A 16,473-nucleotide genomic window follows, 5' to 3' on the forward strand; every position below is an offset into this window, starting at 1 on the left:
GTCGGTGATGGAGCAAGCCTAGGGGTACCTAAGAGCGTAAATTAGGGTTCGGTAAAAGGAGAACAAGAGCCGTGAGTGCCGTGATAGCCCAGTGGAATGACCTTTGCCTCCGATTCCGTAAGGTGTAGGTTCGAATCCGGTCCGGGCATGCACCTCCAACTTTTCAGTTTTGCGTATTTTAAGAAATTAAATATCACGTGTCTCAAACGGTGAAGAAAAAACATCGTGCGGAAAACTGCATACCAGAGAATTTTCTTGATTCTCTGCGTGTGTGAAGTCTGCCAATCCACATTGGGCTAGCGTGGTGTACTATTGCCCTAACCTCTCTCATTCTGAGAGGAGGCTCGAGCTCAGCAGTAAGCCGAATATGGGTTGATAATGAATGATGAATGAATGAAAAGGAGAACACTAGTTGTGCATAACATAAGAACTCTACTTTAAATAGCTTAAGTATAGGCTAATCCAGGACTGGCTAAGAGGTTCCAAATGTGCTGAGACTGATGAACTGCTGGTATAAATTTTGAGAAAACATAAAGTAGGTTAGGTAGTTAGGTACCTATAGATAAGGTAAGCATGACAAAATATCTTACAAAGTTGCAACAGCTACCTACACTGCATCAATAAATTACATAACAATCGGTATAACCTACATATGATAAATGATCTATATACATGCACTAACTTTCGAGAACTATTGATAATCTGCAGCTTAATTTTTATTATCAGCTGAACAAATAAAGCTAGGGTTACCAAGTGACAGAATTTTTGTGGCTAAATCCTAAAATAGGTTTTTAGTTTCGTAGTGCCATTACTCGTCAATCCTTATTATTTATTTATTAAATATGTCCTTCATCATCATTTCACCATCATCAATGGGCATCCACTGCTGGAAATAGGCCGCCTAACAACTTCCAAACAACAGGGTCTCGAGCCACCAGCTTGCTTGCAACCCGCTTGATGTCCAACTACTGCGCTTTCCGGTGCGGGGTCGCCATTATAGCACTTTGTGCTAGCATGGCTACATGCCCACTTCAGCTTCGTGACTCTAGCTGCGCCCTTACGATAATTATATTAATAATTAAAAAAACCATTTGGTAGACAGAATTCACATATTCTTGGATTTTTTAGCATCATATTACATTAATTAAAATTTATTACTATAGAAAACGTATTGGGGCTTATTAAATATACAGTTAATTCTTTAAGTCCCAAAAATTCTTGATATCTCGACCTATATCAGAGTTTCGTCCGTATTTCTGATAAATGTGCATGGTAGTCCTACTCTTATCAGACTTCCCGAACCTACGAGAATATTCGCCGGGTCGATAGTATACGTCGCGCCGACTCAGTGTATGTTTACGAGAACATTCTACCCGCCGCTAGATGGCCGTCCTTCGAAATATATAAGCGACGCCGGCCGGCATTTTGACATTCAATACGAGAAAGCGATACGTTAAACGTACTTATTTGCCTCGAAAGCGATTTACGAGTTTAGCACAAGTGAAATATACAACGATGTCTCTTCTACCGTTCCTTCTCTACGACCACCCTCACAACCACCGTCACCACCTCGTCGATCAGGACTTCGGGCTTGCTCTGACACCAGAAGACTTACTAACAGCTGCAGTAGGACCTCTTCTCTCACGGGACTATTACAGGCCATGGCGGCAAATGGCCGCCGCATCTAGAGACGTCGGCTCCACAATCAAATCCGACAAAGACAAATTCCACGTAACATTGGACGTTCAACACTTCGCGCCTGAAGAAATCTCGGTAAAAACTGCAGATGGATACGTAATCGTCGAAGGGAAGCACGAGGAAAAGAAAGACGAACACGGCTTCATTTCCCGGCAGTTCACACGAAAGTACGCCCTCCCTGAAGGTTGTAACCCTGAGACTGTCGAGTCTAGGCTGTCCTCAGATGGTGTTCTAAGTGTCATTGCACCAAAAGTAGCTCCTGCTTCGAAGAACGAGAGGAATGTACCAATAGCACAAACTGGGCCTGTGCGAAAGGAGATCAAGGATCAGACTTCACAGGCTGAGCCAGAGGCGAATGGAGAGAATTAAGAAGTTACTTTAATTAATAATTTCGAAATCTCTTTAAGCCTAGTCGTCTACGTAATCGATCTCTGTGTATACTCTATTCAGTTGTCTTAACTTTTAAGTATTGTATATTTTGCGTCGTATTTAGGTATTTCGTTTTGTTAAATAAAAAGAATCTAGAACAAAAATTCAGATGTATTTTTATTAGCTAACCCCAATAATAAAGGCATTCGTAAAGGTACGAGTACCTACTTAAACCGTACGCACTCGCTTAATTAGCAATTATAATACAATTTTAGAATTTTTTCTTCTGCGTCTTTTAATACCTACTGTTAGTAGGTACCTACATGTATGTCAGAACGATTACCGGATTTCGAGTTTCAGTTCAGGGAAATACATCTTAAGACGAAAAGGAAATTACCGCTTACCGCCGAAAAATTCACTTTTCAGATCATATAAAAAAATAAAACTAAAATTGTTTCTTTTTATCAAAAATCGTTATTCAATAGTTGTTGTGCAAGGCAACAAAATTATTGTATGCTGCAATTGCGTGTATTGAATACCGAGCAAACGATAGATTTTTAAGGTTAAAGCACCGAGCGCAGCCTCAAAAAAAGAATCCTGAGCGTCGCTAGATATCCTTCATTTTTTTTAAATTATTTATTTATTTTATGAACCACCAACAAAATCATATTTAAATAGAACTAAATTGTTTTAAAAAGTAGGTTAGTGCAAAACACATTTTCAATGAAAGGTAGCCACATCACGCACAAAGGAAGTTCTACGTGGTCTTACTAACATTTAAAGTTAAAAGTTTAAAATTAAAAATACTTAGAGTAACAAAAGTTTGCGTTAATTAAAAAAAATATTTCTTTTTGTATTTTTTGTGTGTAATAAAGTATTATAAAGGTAAAAGAAATAAGAAGGTACCTTCATATTTAGGTATTTTTTCTCTAATCTTCTCCTAATATCGTTACAAATAAAACACCACCATCTTTCTAAATATTGGTATATTTTCAAAAATATCGTATTACATGACCTGCATTATCTATTTACAAAAATAAAAACGAAGTTACATAAAAAAAAATCAATATTATCATTTTTATAGTTACGACAACGTTCCAAATGCTTAGGTATAAAACATTAAATTAAATAGTAAAAAAAAAAAACATACATACAGCCGAACGTAGAACCTCCTCCTTTTTGGAAGTCGGTTAAAAACTACAGCTGAGAAATAGAGGGATTGGCGAAGACACACTGCTTACCCTTAGTATTTAATTTTATGTATTTACATGATAAAAGCATGCAAGCATACATATTTGAAAAATAAAATATACTTACTTACATAAATCTTCGAATTGTCATTTGTAAATCATACATAACAATGTACTGTGCATGAAATGTATAATATTTTTTGTTGAAAATGATCAATTTTAGATACAAATACATCGTTGGTAAGCAATTTACCAGTAAGTAGATAGAAAACTTTAATAAATTAACTGTCAATTGAAAAAATGAGTATTAGAAAATTGTAAAAAATGTCCTAATTTCTTACGCTGTCAATGAAATAACTATTAATTTCTGATTAAATCATTATAAATACAAAACAAATAAGCAACTTACCAACAGGTAAATAAAAAACTGTAGTAAAAAAAAGACATATAAAAGCTTTTTTCATAAAGAGATTTTTGTAAAAAGTAGGTATACTACTTTTGATTGTAAACATTTTATATTACCTAGAACATATATAAACACAGAACACAATATTTATAATAAGCATTGATAAAAAAAAGTTACAAGTAGGATTTCAAAAGAGCAAAAACTGGGTCCACACCAAAAAGGTCTCAGAACATACTTTTAAAGATTTTTCGATGTGTCTATGACGACATTTCAAAGTAATCATAGTTCTTAAACACATTAAACTCCGCGCCACGAAATAAGTCCTGACCCGGCGCTAATGTCATAGCGGCGCATTGGCATTTGGTAAATTAACAGCGCCTTACACAAATAACAATAATGTCATTTGTGTAAGACGCTGTTAATTTTAGTTCAGGTTTTAGTAGCGGGACTTCTTTCGTGGCGCGGAGTCTACTTTATTCTTCGCGTAATGCTGACAAATCTCTGTAGCGACATAATTCAAAATTGACAAAATACCCTCATAATATCACCTTGATGTCCGAGCATCTACAACACCTCTAGCCAAGTGTCATATTGTCATATTGGTACACAATCTATCTACATACGCTAACGCTTCAAAAGCAAAAAAAAAAAATGTATGGATACCTATGACATATCCGATTGGTAGGTTAATCAGTGACCACGTGATATATCGACAACGAATGTCATTTCCATACAATTTCAGTTTCTGAGAGAAGAATGTAGAAAAAGTAACATGCTTGAAGGCCCAGATATATATTCTCGTATATTCGACAATATTTGATTGCCAAGTTATTATTCGAAGATTAGAATATCGGTACTATATTATACTGTGGGTGGGTGGGGTGATAGCCCAGTGGATATGACCTCTGCCTCCGATTCCGAAGGGTTTGGGTTCGAATCCAGTCTGGGGCATGCACCTCCAACTTTTCAGTTGTGTGCATTTTAAGAAATTAAATATCACGGTGTCTCAATCGGTGAAGGAAAACATCGTGAGGAAACCTGCATACCAGAGAATTACCTTAATTCTCTGCGTGTGTGAAGTCTGCCAATCCGCATTGGGCCAGCGTGGTGGACTATTGGCCTAACCCGTCTCATTCTGAGAGGAGACTCGAGCTCAGCAGTGAGCCGAATATGGGTTGATGACGATTATACTACTCGAGGTTTGTGTTTTTAAATTTGTGAGACGTTGGTAGGTACACAGATTTGTCAAGATTTCGCAAAGATCAGTGTTCAATAAACGCAAACGCAAAATTACAAACATAACTACATAGTTTACGTTTGCTAAGACCCAGTCTGCTTAAGTAATCTGACCAGTAAGAAAAAAGGCACGCAAAATCTTTTATTTTACCTTCCTGGTCAAGTTATAATACAAATTATGAAAAAAATACAGTATAAGGGTATAAAAATGCGTTCAGGCATGAGCAGAAGACTAGAGAGAAATATATCTGTATACAAGCGCGTTTTAGTATAACAAGCAACTAAACTGGGGGGCGTCAATCACGCAACGCAGTTCGCAATCGCTATCGATTTCATTCAATTGAAACTGCGTTGCCTAATTAATTCCATTTTTAAATTTTCGCACTCCGCAACAGAGTTTGTCGAATGAGAAAATTGTTTGCATGTACACAATTTTGTTTATAAATCGTCACATCTCAAAAAGGCCGTTATATTTTTTTAAAGCTGCTACATAATTTTTTAATTCATTAAAATCAATCGATTTTCCAAAAACGCGTATGCTCATTTTCAAATGCAAATATCGCTCTTAAAAATATATTTGTGCGTAATTTTGAAGATTTCATAATCATCCCAAAAATATTTAGTATAATTTTTAGAATATTTTTATCTAATACAAAATTAACTATAACTTTTATTTCTTGAAAGTTTTCCATTATACCCTCAAGCATCGCTGTTTTTTGTCCGAAGGGTATTTCCGGTAAAGTTAGAGGCACATGAGGCTTAAAACCTATGCCTAAAATAGAACTCTAACGCTCCGAAAACTAAAAAAAATGCATGGGAATGACATATCCGATTGATAGGTTTATCACGTGATGACAAATGCCTTTTTTCCGTTCCCCTCCAACTAGTCAGGAAAGACTATTAGGAGTGGGTACGACAATAGTCTAACAGGGCGAGGATCGAACCACCTTTCCCATACATTTTTTAATTGTCAAAGCGATAGCGATTGTAGAAAGAGAATAGTTATGTATTAGTAACTAACATGGCTAGAGCCGTTGATACAGCATCGCTTTCTACAAAGTAACACATTGAAGGGACATAAAGGGACATTGAAGGGTCATAAAGCAGACATCATATACTGCACTGTAACAGGAATTCATACACGTTATAGGGGCACCCCCAGGGGATCATTCACCCGCTGAGTGTCGAATTTAACCCCTATGCGTTTGAGAATTAGACACTCGGCGGGCGGACCCCTGGGGGTGCCCCTACAACATCTATGAAATTCACTGTAAGACACGGTTTTTAAGCCTCTTATACCTGTATTTAAAACAGCGTCACTTTTATCATAAATACAAATCAATGGTACAGACAAACAAATTTCTCAAGCTGTCCCTAAACACTTACACTAGCTTAAAAACTACTTTTTTTATATAAAAAATCGCAACACTCCTACCATACGCTGTTTAATTTCAATAAAAGCTAATTATAAAAAAAAAAAACACATCAGTCGCGCCGGGAGTCCGCATGAGTCACAATACTAAATTATATTGAACACAATTGTTTACGAGATCTTTATACTCTCCACTTTTGGAGGTAAAAATTTTGTGTGGGTGGTAGCTTATTTTTTTTTTACGAAAATGCTGTCGCATTTTGAGACCTGTATCAATCAAAAGAGGATAACCATATTTAATCTATGCTCTATCTCTACTGTGCGACGTAAAAGAGTAGAAGTTCATAAAAATGGAATTAACGAATTTGCCGTGTGGCAACATTTACTGTCATTCATCAGTCATCACATAGAAGTCATTATAGAGCAACCAATTATTATTGATACTTTTATCACTAAAATCATAGTGGAAATTCGGATAATTACCAGACAAATTACAATAAAATAACATTTATTTAGATGAGATTTACTTTCTTTAAAACATCCTTCTCCCCGGAATCCTCAACCCCGGGAGGGATTGGAAGAAAACACCGGGGGAGCAAGGTACCCCGCGACACCCCCGGGCAAGGAGGCGTTGCCTCGAAGCCCGAACCCCCGCCCGTTCACATGGGCCAGAGAAGACCCACACGTCTTTAAAATTTAATACATGTAAATTATTAAATCAGTTATCATGACACCCATTAATATTACTTGATGCTCGGAGCTAAATAGTGATGTAGGTATTTTACAATACTAATAGGGCAAAATATAAATTATTATCAAGTATCAAGGTATAGTGAGATCCTGAGTGGATGACAGTACACAGGGTTACACTAAGAACTACAAATAAGTGACTACAGCGCCCTTATTTATTTTCTACTCTTTTGTGTTTCACTATAACTCATTTTGTGAATACTGATGTTCGTCAGTCTATGTATTGTAATACTGTAGCCAAATATAGAGATTGGACTGTGGTGCCTTTATTTGACTCTTTAATACACTTTATATTTGGACGGTTAAGTGTTTGCCCCCTAAAACTCTTGGGAATTATTCTTCCACAAAAAGTTCCACTAGGAGTTACGTTCGGAAACACGTAAAAAAAAAAACAAAATACCCTATGGTGTGTAATTTATGGTTTAAATTAGTCAGAGAGGATGTATGATTGTTCTGCAATAAAGAATAGAAATATTTATAACAATCTATGATCGTAATATCAAACTGAAGTTTACATAATTATTTTTTTTTTTTTAGTTTATTATATTATTTACAAGTCAGCCCTTGACTACAATCTCACCTGATGGTAAGTGATGATGCAGTCTAAGATGGAAACGGGCTAACTTGTTAGGAGGAGGATGAAAATCCACACTCCTTTCGGTAATAAATATGTAAAAATATTGTCCTTAGTACTTTGTCTTGGACATTAGAGTATTTGGTATCATTTCATAAGGGTATAACTGTAATTTTCCTCGACATAATATGACAAATCAATGTACCTACTGTTAACTTGGATAGGTCTCAGATTACGACAACATTTTAGTAGTCGGCCGAACATAGACCATTAATGTTTGAAACTCTTTACGACGATGATTGATGATGAATGATAAAATATGTAAAAACAGTCAAATTAATAATTACTTTAATTGATAGTTATTATTTATTATTTAGCGACACTGGAGTTGATGCAGTCATTTGAATTAATCTAACACTTTACCAAAATGAGCCTCATTGTTTATAGAACGGGAACCTGTAGTAGCCACATCTTCCTAATTTTATAAAAACTGAATGTTTGTCAGCTCATGCTTCTGTATAGGCAAGTGCGATAGTGTTCGATTTGTGGTGACTTTTAACCGTCCAAGTACAAAACAACTGTATAATATTTTCTTCAGAAATCATGTCTCAATTCGCCAAGCCAGTGCACTTCGCGACAATTTTTGAAGAAACACTCTTGAAGAGTAGCCATGTCTCATATACCATAGAAAATATCAAATAATTACTTTTGCCCAATTGTCCAATTGGGCATTTTAATCTTTTAAATATATATATTGAATTTTATGAGACATTAGGAACGTGAAGTCAATATTAATTAATATTTAAAAACAACAATTCTGGGAATGATTAAAATAAAAATAAGGTTATAAAATTTCAAAAATAATCAATATTCTTTTGAAAAATTTAGATTAGAAAATCATATACTATAATTAGGTTCTTTACATTCAATGTAACATTTTTATTAAACAAACAAAATCACAAATAATATTTGTAATTTTGTTTGTCTCCCCCTACGAACCAAATAATTTGAGCGTGACGTCATGATCCTTCCGTATTTAATACGTGCTGTTTTAAAGCATTCCTCGACAACACCACAATACCCTATATCTACGAAAATTGAAATTGCTTTACTAATAGCATACTCTTAATTTAAACAATAAAAAAATGTCAAATACCCAATTGAGGACTTTGCTACCTCTCAAAGTCACCAAAGTCTAAACTCTATGACTACCTTACTTACCTATAGTAGAAGCATGTGCTGATAAACTCACGTCTTTAATAAAGTGAGGAAGGTGTGGCTATCACAGACTTTTCGTCCCTTAGCGAAATCATGCAGACCCCGTTTTAATGTACTTACATTTAACCAAATAACATTTCATCGATATTTTTTGGGTCACAGTTAGAAGCACATTCAAGACGATAACAGCACGCACCGCGACGCGAAGCGTGTTTAGTATGCTTCTACCTTAAAGAGGGACCATTAGGCCGTGTCTGGTCTAGAGTTTCGAGACAATTTTGTCTAAATATAGCTCTCTTTTTTATTTTATTTTTTACAAGTTAGCCATTGACTACAATCTCACCTGATGATAATTAAGTGATGATGCAATCTAAGATGGAATCAGGCTAAATTGTTAGGAGGGAGATGAAAATCGACATCGTACCGGAACGCTAAGTGGCGGTACGACTTTCATCACATCGCAACGCAAAAGATAATTATCGTCCATTTCATTCGTTGCGATGAGAAAGAATGCTATATTTAGTCAAAAATATCTCCTAATCTCTGTTATTCTTAGGCGTACTAGCCTGGAGTTGATACAATTTTAGATCATCTCCTTATTAGTAATTTTTAGCATTTTTCAAACAAGATCTTAAACGAAACCATGGTATTTACCTTAACGTATATTATTACGTCTGAACGTACTTCAACATTAGAACAGTCAGTAATGTATAATCGACAAAAGACAAAAAAAAAGAATTATTATCAAAATCGGTTCCTAAACGACAAAGTTATGTGGGTACAAACACATATAAATAATAAACGGTCCAATTCAGAAACCACCCAAACACAACGGCCTATGAAAATTGTAAAAAAAATACAAAAACAGTATAAAGGCAAAAAATACTTTTATACCTACCCATTTAGTTAATTTAAGGGTTTTTTTAGGGCCGATTAGGCCCAACCGACATTTTTAGGGTTCAGTACACAAAATGGAAAATTACCGAATTTTCCTACCTACCTACATTATCTTCTACTTTCTGTCTGTCTGTCATTTTTGAATATTTTGTTTTATTAATATTGTCGATTATACATTATAACATAACAGTAGTGTCATAACATTCTGAAAAGCCAAAAATGAATTTGATAGCGTATGACTATCGCATTTAGTTTTTGATATATTATTTAAAAAATAATCAATCGCACGCACCCATTTACAACATGTTAGTGCCAATTTAACACAAACACACACAAAACTTGACACACGGGAGTAAAATAGAAAACATTGAAACTTTTAGAATTTTCGTCTGTCTGTATGTTTGGGCTAATCTCTAGAACGACTGAACCGATATTAATAGGACTTTCACTAGAACAACATACGAAAAATCTAGATTATATGTAGGCTAGTTTTTATACTGGAAAATTCACGGTTCCCTCGAGATTTGTAAAAACCGTGCTGTCAAGTTTTGTGAACAGTAAAATTGTATTATTTAATATTTATATTACTATAATTAATTATATTATTAATAGCTCATACAAAATCTAAAAAATACATAACCTAACCTAACTTACGATATAGCATAGACAGTCGTACGACGCCACACAATTTCATATATAAACACTGTGACGTCAGTGAAGAAAAAACAAAAAAGAAAAAAAAAACAATCATCCAAATCATCAAAGTAAATACATCAAAAAAAAAATATAAAGACCTGTGCATACTGTTGTCATTTTATCCAGGAATTTCTCTGAAAGTTATTGGCTTATACGAAGATAGTATTATATATTTTTAAATTTAACTATTTATTGTAATTCAAACATATGACAAAAATAACAAATTACTAAAAAAAAATAACAAAAAAAAATAACAATAATTCAACAATGATATTAAAATCACGTGACAAGACCGACTTTCTAAATACATTTTTGTAATATTTTCAATCTAACTCGAAAAGTTCGCTAAAACGTTAATAAATTACCAAAAAAAAAAATTAAAAAAATTACTTTGACAATTTCGCTATTTGCGAAAATCAAAATCAGGTGACAAGTCCGAATTTTGTTTTTTTTTTATATTTTCAATCAAAAATTTAGTTAAAAACAAGAAAACGGACACTTGTAACCTATGTTATTACCTAACACTACTTCAAGTGGTATAAATGGCGATTTGAGATGACCAAAACATTAAATTGTTTTTTTTTAATTATTATACTAAATTATTATTATAATACGGTCAATATAATAATTAATGAATATTTACATAAAGAAATTCATGTAACATTATTCTTTACTTGTGTAACAGTATGCACGGGCCTTTATATACAATTTGTGCTCGATTGGGGTACACGATTGGCCCTTGAAAGTAATTGAAGGTTTTTTCAAAACCAGTATATTTATCTTTATATTTTTTTTTTACGTAATTTATATGTATTTTTATTATAAACTCATATATAAAAAGAAACGATTACAAAAATGCTTAATATGGCGAATAAAAAAATAAATATACATTAATATTGCGTTCAAAATGCTCACCAGATGAAAATCCTATCAGACATTGAAATTCAATACGAATTAATCAATGAAAAAAAGTATTACCGCAAGCAAATTTAAAAAAAAATGCTTATAGGGTAATTTTTTTTAATTTTTCCAATATTTTTTTTCATTTGTTACTTTTATCATGGTGCTGAATAATTATGAATGAAAATAATTACCTGTTTAGCAAATATGAGAAAAATAATATAATATGTAATTTCCGTCCGTCCGTAATAAAAAAAAATCGCTTTTATTACTCGCCTATAATTTAGCTTTCAATTGGACAAAAAAATCGGTTTAGTGGCTTAACCGTAAAAAAGTAACACACAAACAAACTTACATTTGCATTTATATTCTCTCTATTACTCGTATCATTTTTGTTTGCATATTTTACACCGACAAAGTTCCATCTAGTCAACATTTCATACGCAAATAATAATAATAATTACAATAACTCGGTTATAATAATATATCCTCTACCCCCAACTATCTTTGGACACGTTTTTTTGGTATGTTCACATACCAAAAGTAGAAAAGTTGTACAAAAGCTGCCCCACTAAATTAATTATACTCCAAGAGACGGTGGCGATATCTCTTAAACCAATAGGATACGTGAAAATAATTATCTTTAAGACTTGCTACTATAAAGGCAATTTCGTCAAAATCTTTTAATTTATTTTTCAAGCTTCTTTAATACTGATAATATGAATAAATTAATTTATACTTGGTATTTTACAGAAGTAGTTTTGTATAGACATTTTATATTTTTTAAAATTTTTATGATATGAAATCTAAAATAGGTATGTTCAAACTAGTTTTCATTACTGCATCATTTTTGAAAATACATAAATGCCTTCGGAATGGGGCAGATTAGGAGATCTATAAAGATATTTTAAAATATAAAATCATCAAGCATAAATGGACATAATGTCATATTTTTTTTTAATTTAATTAGATAGTGATTTAATACTGATTTTTTCATGGTTAGGTTAGTTAGTGAGGTAGGTATTTTATAAAAAAAATATATTATTTAGAAAGATAATTATTTTCAAGTGTTGCAATTCATAATGTAGAACCACAGCACCGTCTCTTAGCCTATAATGGTGATTCTCTACGAAGTATAAAGTGCGAGTATGAAATACGGATAGCGAACTTTATAAAAACTAATTAATTATATTATATGCATATAAATAAAAGTACGTGACAAGTCAGATCTACACTAAGTCTGGTTATATAAACGAAACACGGATGTAAGCTACAATTTACATTTAATTATTCGATTTGTAGAAACATTTATGTTCATGGCAACAAAATTATTTGTACACTCATAAAACGAATAGGACAAGCACACAATGGCGACATTTTGTTTTAAAACTTTTGTCGTTTCCCTAAGGTGTCTCCATAGGCGATAAATTCGAATAGTCACGCCAGCAATTGCATCCAAATTCTGTGGGATCATTTGAACAATGAATACTGTGAATATTGCTGAACGATGGACTAAAAATTATATTTGTGGCGACTGTGCTTAAATTACATGACCGATGTAAAACTTCTTTAGCTCTACCTCTTAACGTTCGTGTTGTGTTACACTTTTCGTAACGTATAAGCTTACTCAAGCGTTCTTAAAGAAGTTTTACTTCAAAAAGAAACAGATATTAGCGTTATTAGCAGATATTATAGAGAGCTTGTCTATGCTCTCTATAGACAAGCTCTCTATAATATAGTAACAGACATGACAGTTTTTAAAAACTCTTCGTCTGCTTTTTTGTAGTGTAATTCGAGACAGTAAAGACATAAATAGTAGCGTGTTTTTTTTTGTATGAAACACAAGTCGCTAACTTGTCGCAATTGTGTGCTCACCCTTATTTCATAGCCATATTTAATTTTGTTCGATATCTTAAGATTTTTTTACCTAAAATTATTTTTTTGGGAAAATTACCTATTGAGTTTTGGGGAAATAATTATTATATTAGTCTAACTAAGCGCTATTGACACTACATATAAAGAGACACGGAATATAATCACTGAATCCTATATACCAGCACGAGTCGTACTGTACTGTATACTACTACTGAGGTACTATATACTGTATACTATAATTATAATTGTAATAAAAATTTGAAAAAAATTAAATAATCGCCAGCTAAATTAAAAAAAAAAACACTATTTCTTGTTCTTCCTCTATCGTCATGCCCCCCACCCCGTTTTACATTTAGCTACCAACATTTTGAACATAAACATTTAAATAACAAATGTTATTTATTATAGTATACACTATACTGTATATTTTAACTAAGCCAATGTATTCTGCCAATGAAGTATATAAAAGCGCACTACAGCTACACTCAGTTCTGGCAACATTAATAAATATATATACCGATATTTTTAATCTTGAGACGATAACCTAAATACTAAGGTATATCAATCATACAGTTAGGGAACAAACAAAAAGTTAATCTCGCAAAAACAAAGAAAAAACGTAAAAGAGCCAAATTGATACCGAAATATTGCCGAGCTGCCACAAAGAAACTATAATTGTTTGTAAACGAAACCATGTTTACGTTAGAATTTTTGTAAATTAAACGACTGTGTGATGTGTGTAAAATAAACAAATAGCGATTTAGCAATAAATTGCTCCAATAACGAAGAATTTTAAAATTGCATGTATTTTTAAATCGTTTATTTAATATTTTTTTTTTCTAAATAAATATTCTATATTTATTATAATGGTGTATATAATAAATAATAAAATTAAAATTACTATATCATTAAAAACGAATAAAATAAATAAGCAATGAAAATGTTGTATGTAAAACTAACAGTTTTTTGGCAATTTGATGTACAATCGTAAATACATAATCACCATGTCGATATCGATAAGGGTAGTTTGCCATAAAGTAAGCTAATTTGTAGGCCGCATTACTTCGTACATTCGTTGGTTCCCAAACTGTATGATTGCTAAACCATTACAATTCTATTGCTTATATCTATTTTGATTCTGTAATTTGTATTAAAATGCAGATACAGTAATTATCTTCGGTTTAAAAATTTATATTACATTAGTGACGTAACGAATAGTTGTTTTATAGTTTATCGATAAAACTGAAAATAGTGTGGTAATTTTAACTTTCTTTAGCTATGGCAACATATTTATTTGTAAAATTATTACATTTATCTTCTAATACAAAGATGAATCTATTTTGTATACACTGGACTCAAAACGACACTGAGTTTTACAATAACAATACAACAAAACAAGAAAAAAAAATGAACAAATTACGAATTGTTCAAATATTTAAGGTGCATTTCGACTAAAGCGAATATGTCGCGAAAAAGACCAATTAGATTATTGGAAAATACCGTGACAAAAGCATAACGTCATTAATCAATAACCTATTTGAGTCAATTCAGTTAAGTGTAAATGCACCTTAAACATAGCACTTTTTCATAAAAAAGTATGTAAATTCGTATCATTAATTTACTCTTAATCAATACAATATACACTTTATACTCGTGAAGGATCGATATTCTTTACATCACTAATTTTCATCGATTATAAAAAAAGTTCTCAGTCCAAGCGATTTTTAACCATACATACGTCGTCTTAAGAGCTATTTTCGCCTATCAATTAGGCAAGGCGAATCGGGATTGGCTCTAGCCTCTTTTTTGGAGTCAAACGGTTTTGGCTCGTGTTTCTTGAGCGATAAGATTGAGTTTTAGTGAGCACTGCGCAACGCTTAGCTGTCTTCCAGTAGATTGTGTAGCTCCGCGTAGTTTAATATGGCACGGTGTAGGAATTCGTACTGCAACTGTAAAAATAAACATTGAGACATTTTACTTTTGCATGCAGAAACACATCACAGCAAAAAATTATGTGGTTAGGTTAGGTAAACATATAACTGCATAACTAATATTTTTTCAAATTTTTATGTTTTCATTCAAAGTAATTCAAATAATTCCGACTATCCATGTAACACACGCCTTTACTTTATCTATCCTTGCATTTTAAAATACGTAAACCGTACCATTACAAAATGGTACGGTTTAATGACGTCGTAGGTCATAATGATCGTTAGATTTGTATGGTCGGTCAAACAAAATTACTAATATCTTTGTTATTTGTGCGTTTATGTTTATAGGTCATTTATTAAAAAATATCACATTTAAGGAAGCTAAAACTGTATGAATTTTCATCTAATTACGATGAAAGATTTTCAATAGATTTTGAAATTTCATGATCTTTTTTATTTTGCAAATATCCAGTCAGTCTTTGCTTTTTATGTATAAATTAGTTAACATTGACCTTATTTACCCGAATGTATCATAAAAATCAATACTTTCAAACCTAATCATCATCCCCATTGTTGACAAACTGTGTTTTTTGTAGATTTTTTTTTTTAATATAAATAATAATAAATTTATTATTATACGTTAATATTCGGAGTCATAGATCAGCTTTCGCCTCGTCAAAAATCCCGCCTCTAAAAGCACCAAAGGTGCCCATTAGGCTGGCGGCATTGCCTCTTTGAATAGCAATATTATTTTTGTAGAATAATAAATAAATAAATAAGCAATGTCTAAGTAGCTCTCTCTGTCGTCAAACCACCACCACTGCACCACACAGTCGAGGACTCACATTAAAAAAAAAGCAATGAAAGCAAGAAACGGCACGTACAAAGGTGTCGACGGTGCGCGCCCGCTGCGAGCGCACCTTGCGCGCGACGCACGCCACGTCCACGCGCCGCTCCAGCCGCAGCTGCCAGACGAGCACGCACAGCGCCACGAACAGCGCCGAGCGCTCCGTGCCCGTGCTGCAGTGCACCAGCAGCGGCGGGCGCGGCGCCGGCTCCACGGGCGCCGCCAGCTCCGCCAGCTCGGCCAGCCCGCGCGTCACCTCGGGCACGTGCCCCGCCGCCGTCGGCCAGCCCTGGTACTGCAGGTGCCGCACGCAGCGCCACTCGCCGCTCTGAACACGCCAAACTTCTAATCTCATCTTACTCACACTAATATTATAAATTAGAGTCCGAGCGAGTCCCTTCGTCAAAAGTTTAAAGAAATAGGTATATAACAGTAGCCTGTCTGTGTAATATATATATAACAGCATAATCTATGTAACACAAAATATTATTTTGTACAAACGAAAAAGAGATTT

The 16,473-nt window shown here is 33.5% G+C and overlaps 2 protein-coding genes across 2 annotated transcripts in view; one reads left to right on the forward strand and one right to left on the reverse strand.

Annotated features, from left to right (window-relative positions):
• The first annotated feature begins 1,422 nt into the window (after positions 1-1,422).
• On the forward strand, positions 1,423-2,231 carry LOC112048245 (protein lethal(2)essential for life-like). The gene has a single exon (XM_024085712.2). It carries the CDS (start codon positions 1,516-1,518, stop codon positions 2,065-2,067), a length of 552 nt encoding a protein of 183 aa, XP_023941480.1. The 5' UTR covers positions 1,423-1,515; the 3' UTR covers positions 2,068-2,231.
• An 805-nt stretch (positions 2,232-3,036) lies between these two features.
• LOC112048240 (tyrosine-protein phosphatase 69D) overlaps positions 3,037-16,473 on the reverse strand; it is a 45,491-nt gene continuing 32,054 nt past the window's right edge. The window contains exons 23-24 of the mRNA XM_052889430.1: positions 15,997-16,287; positions 3,037-15,130 (exon numbers count right to left, since the gene is read on the reverse strand). Of these exons, the coding sequence (XP_052745390.1) occupies positions 15,059-15,130; positions 15,997-16,287 (363 nt within the window). The 3' untranslated portion in view covers positions 3,037-15,058. The remainder of the gene's footprint in view (positions 15,131-15,996; positions 16,288-16,473) is intronic.

The sequence above is a fragment of the Bicyclus anynana genome, chromosome 25 (genome assembly GCF_947172395.1).
Source record: "Bicyclus anynana chromosome 25, ilBicAnyn1.1, whole genome shotgun sequence".
Lineage (NCBI taxonomy): Eukaryota > Metazoa > Arthropoda > Insecta > Lepidoptera > Nymphalidae > Bicyclus > Bicyclus anynana.

Excerpts from the sequence above, each read along its gene's own strand:
- LOC112048245 (XM_024085712.2), top strand. The coding sequence starts at position 1,516 with ATGTCTCTTCTACCGTTCCTTCTCTACGACCACCCTCACAACCACCGT.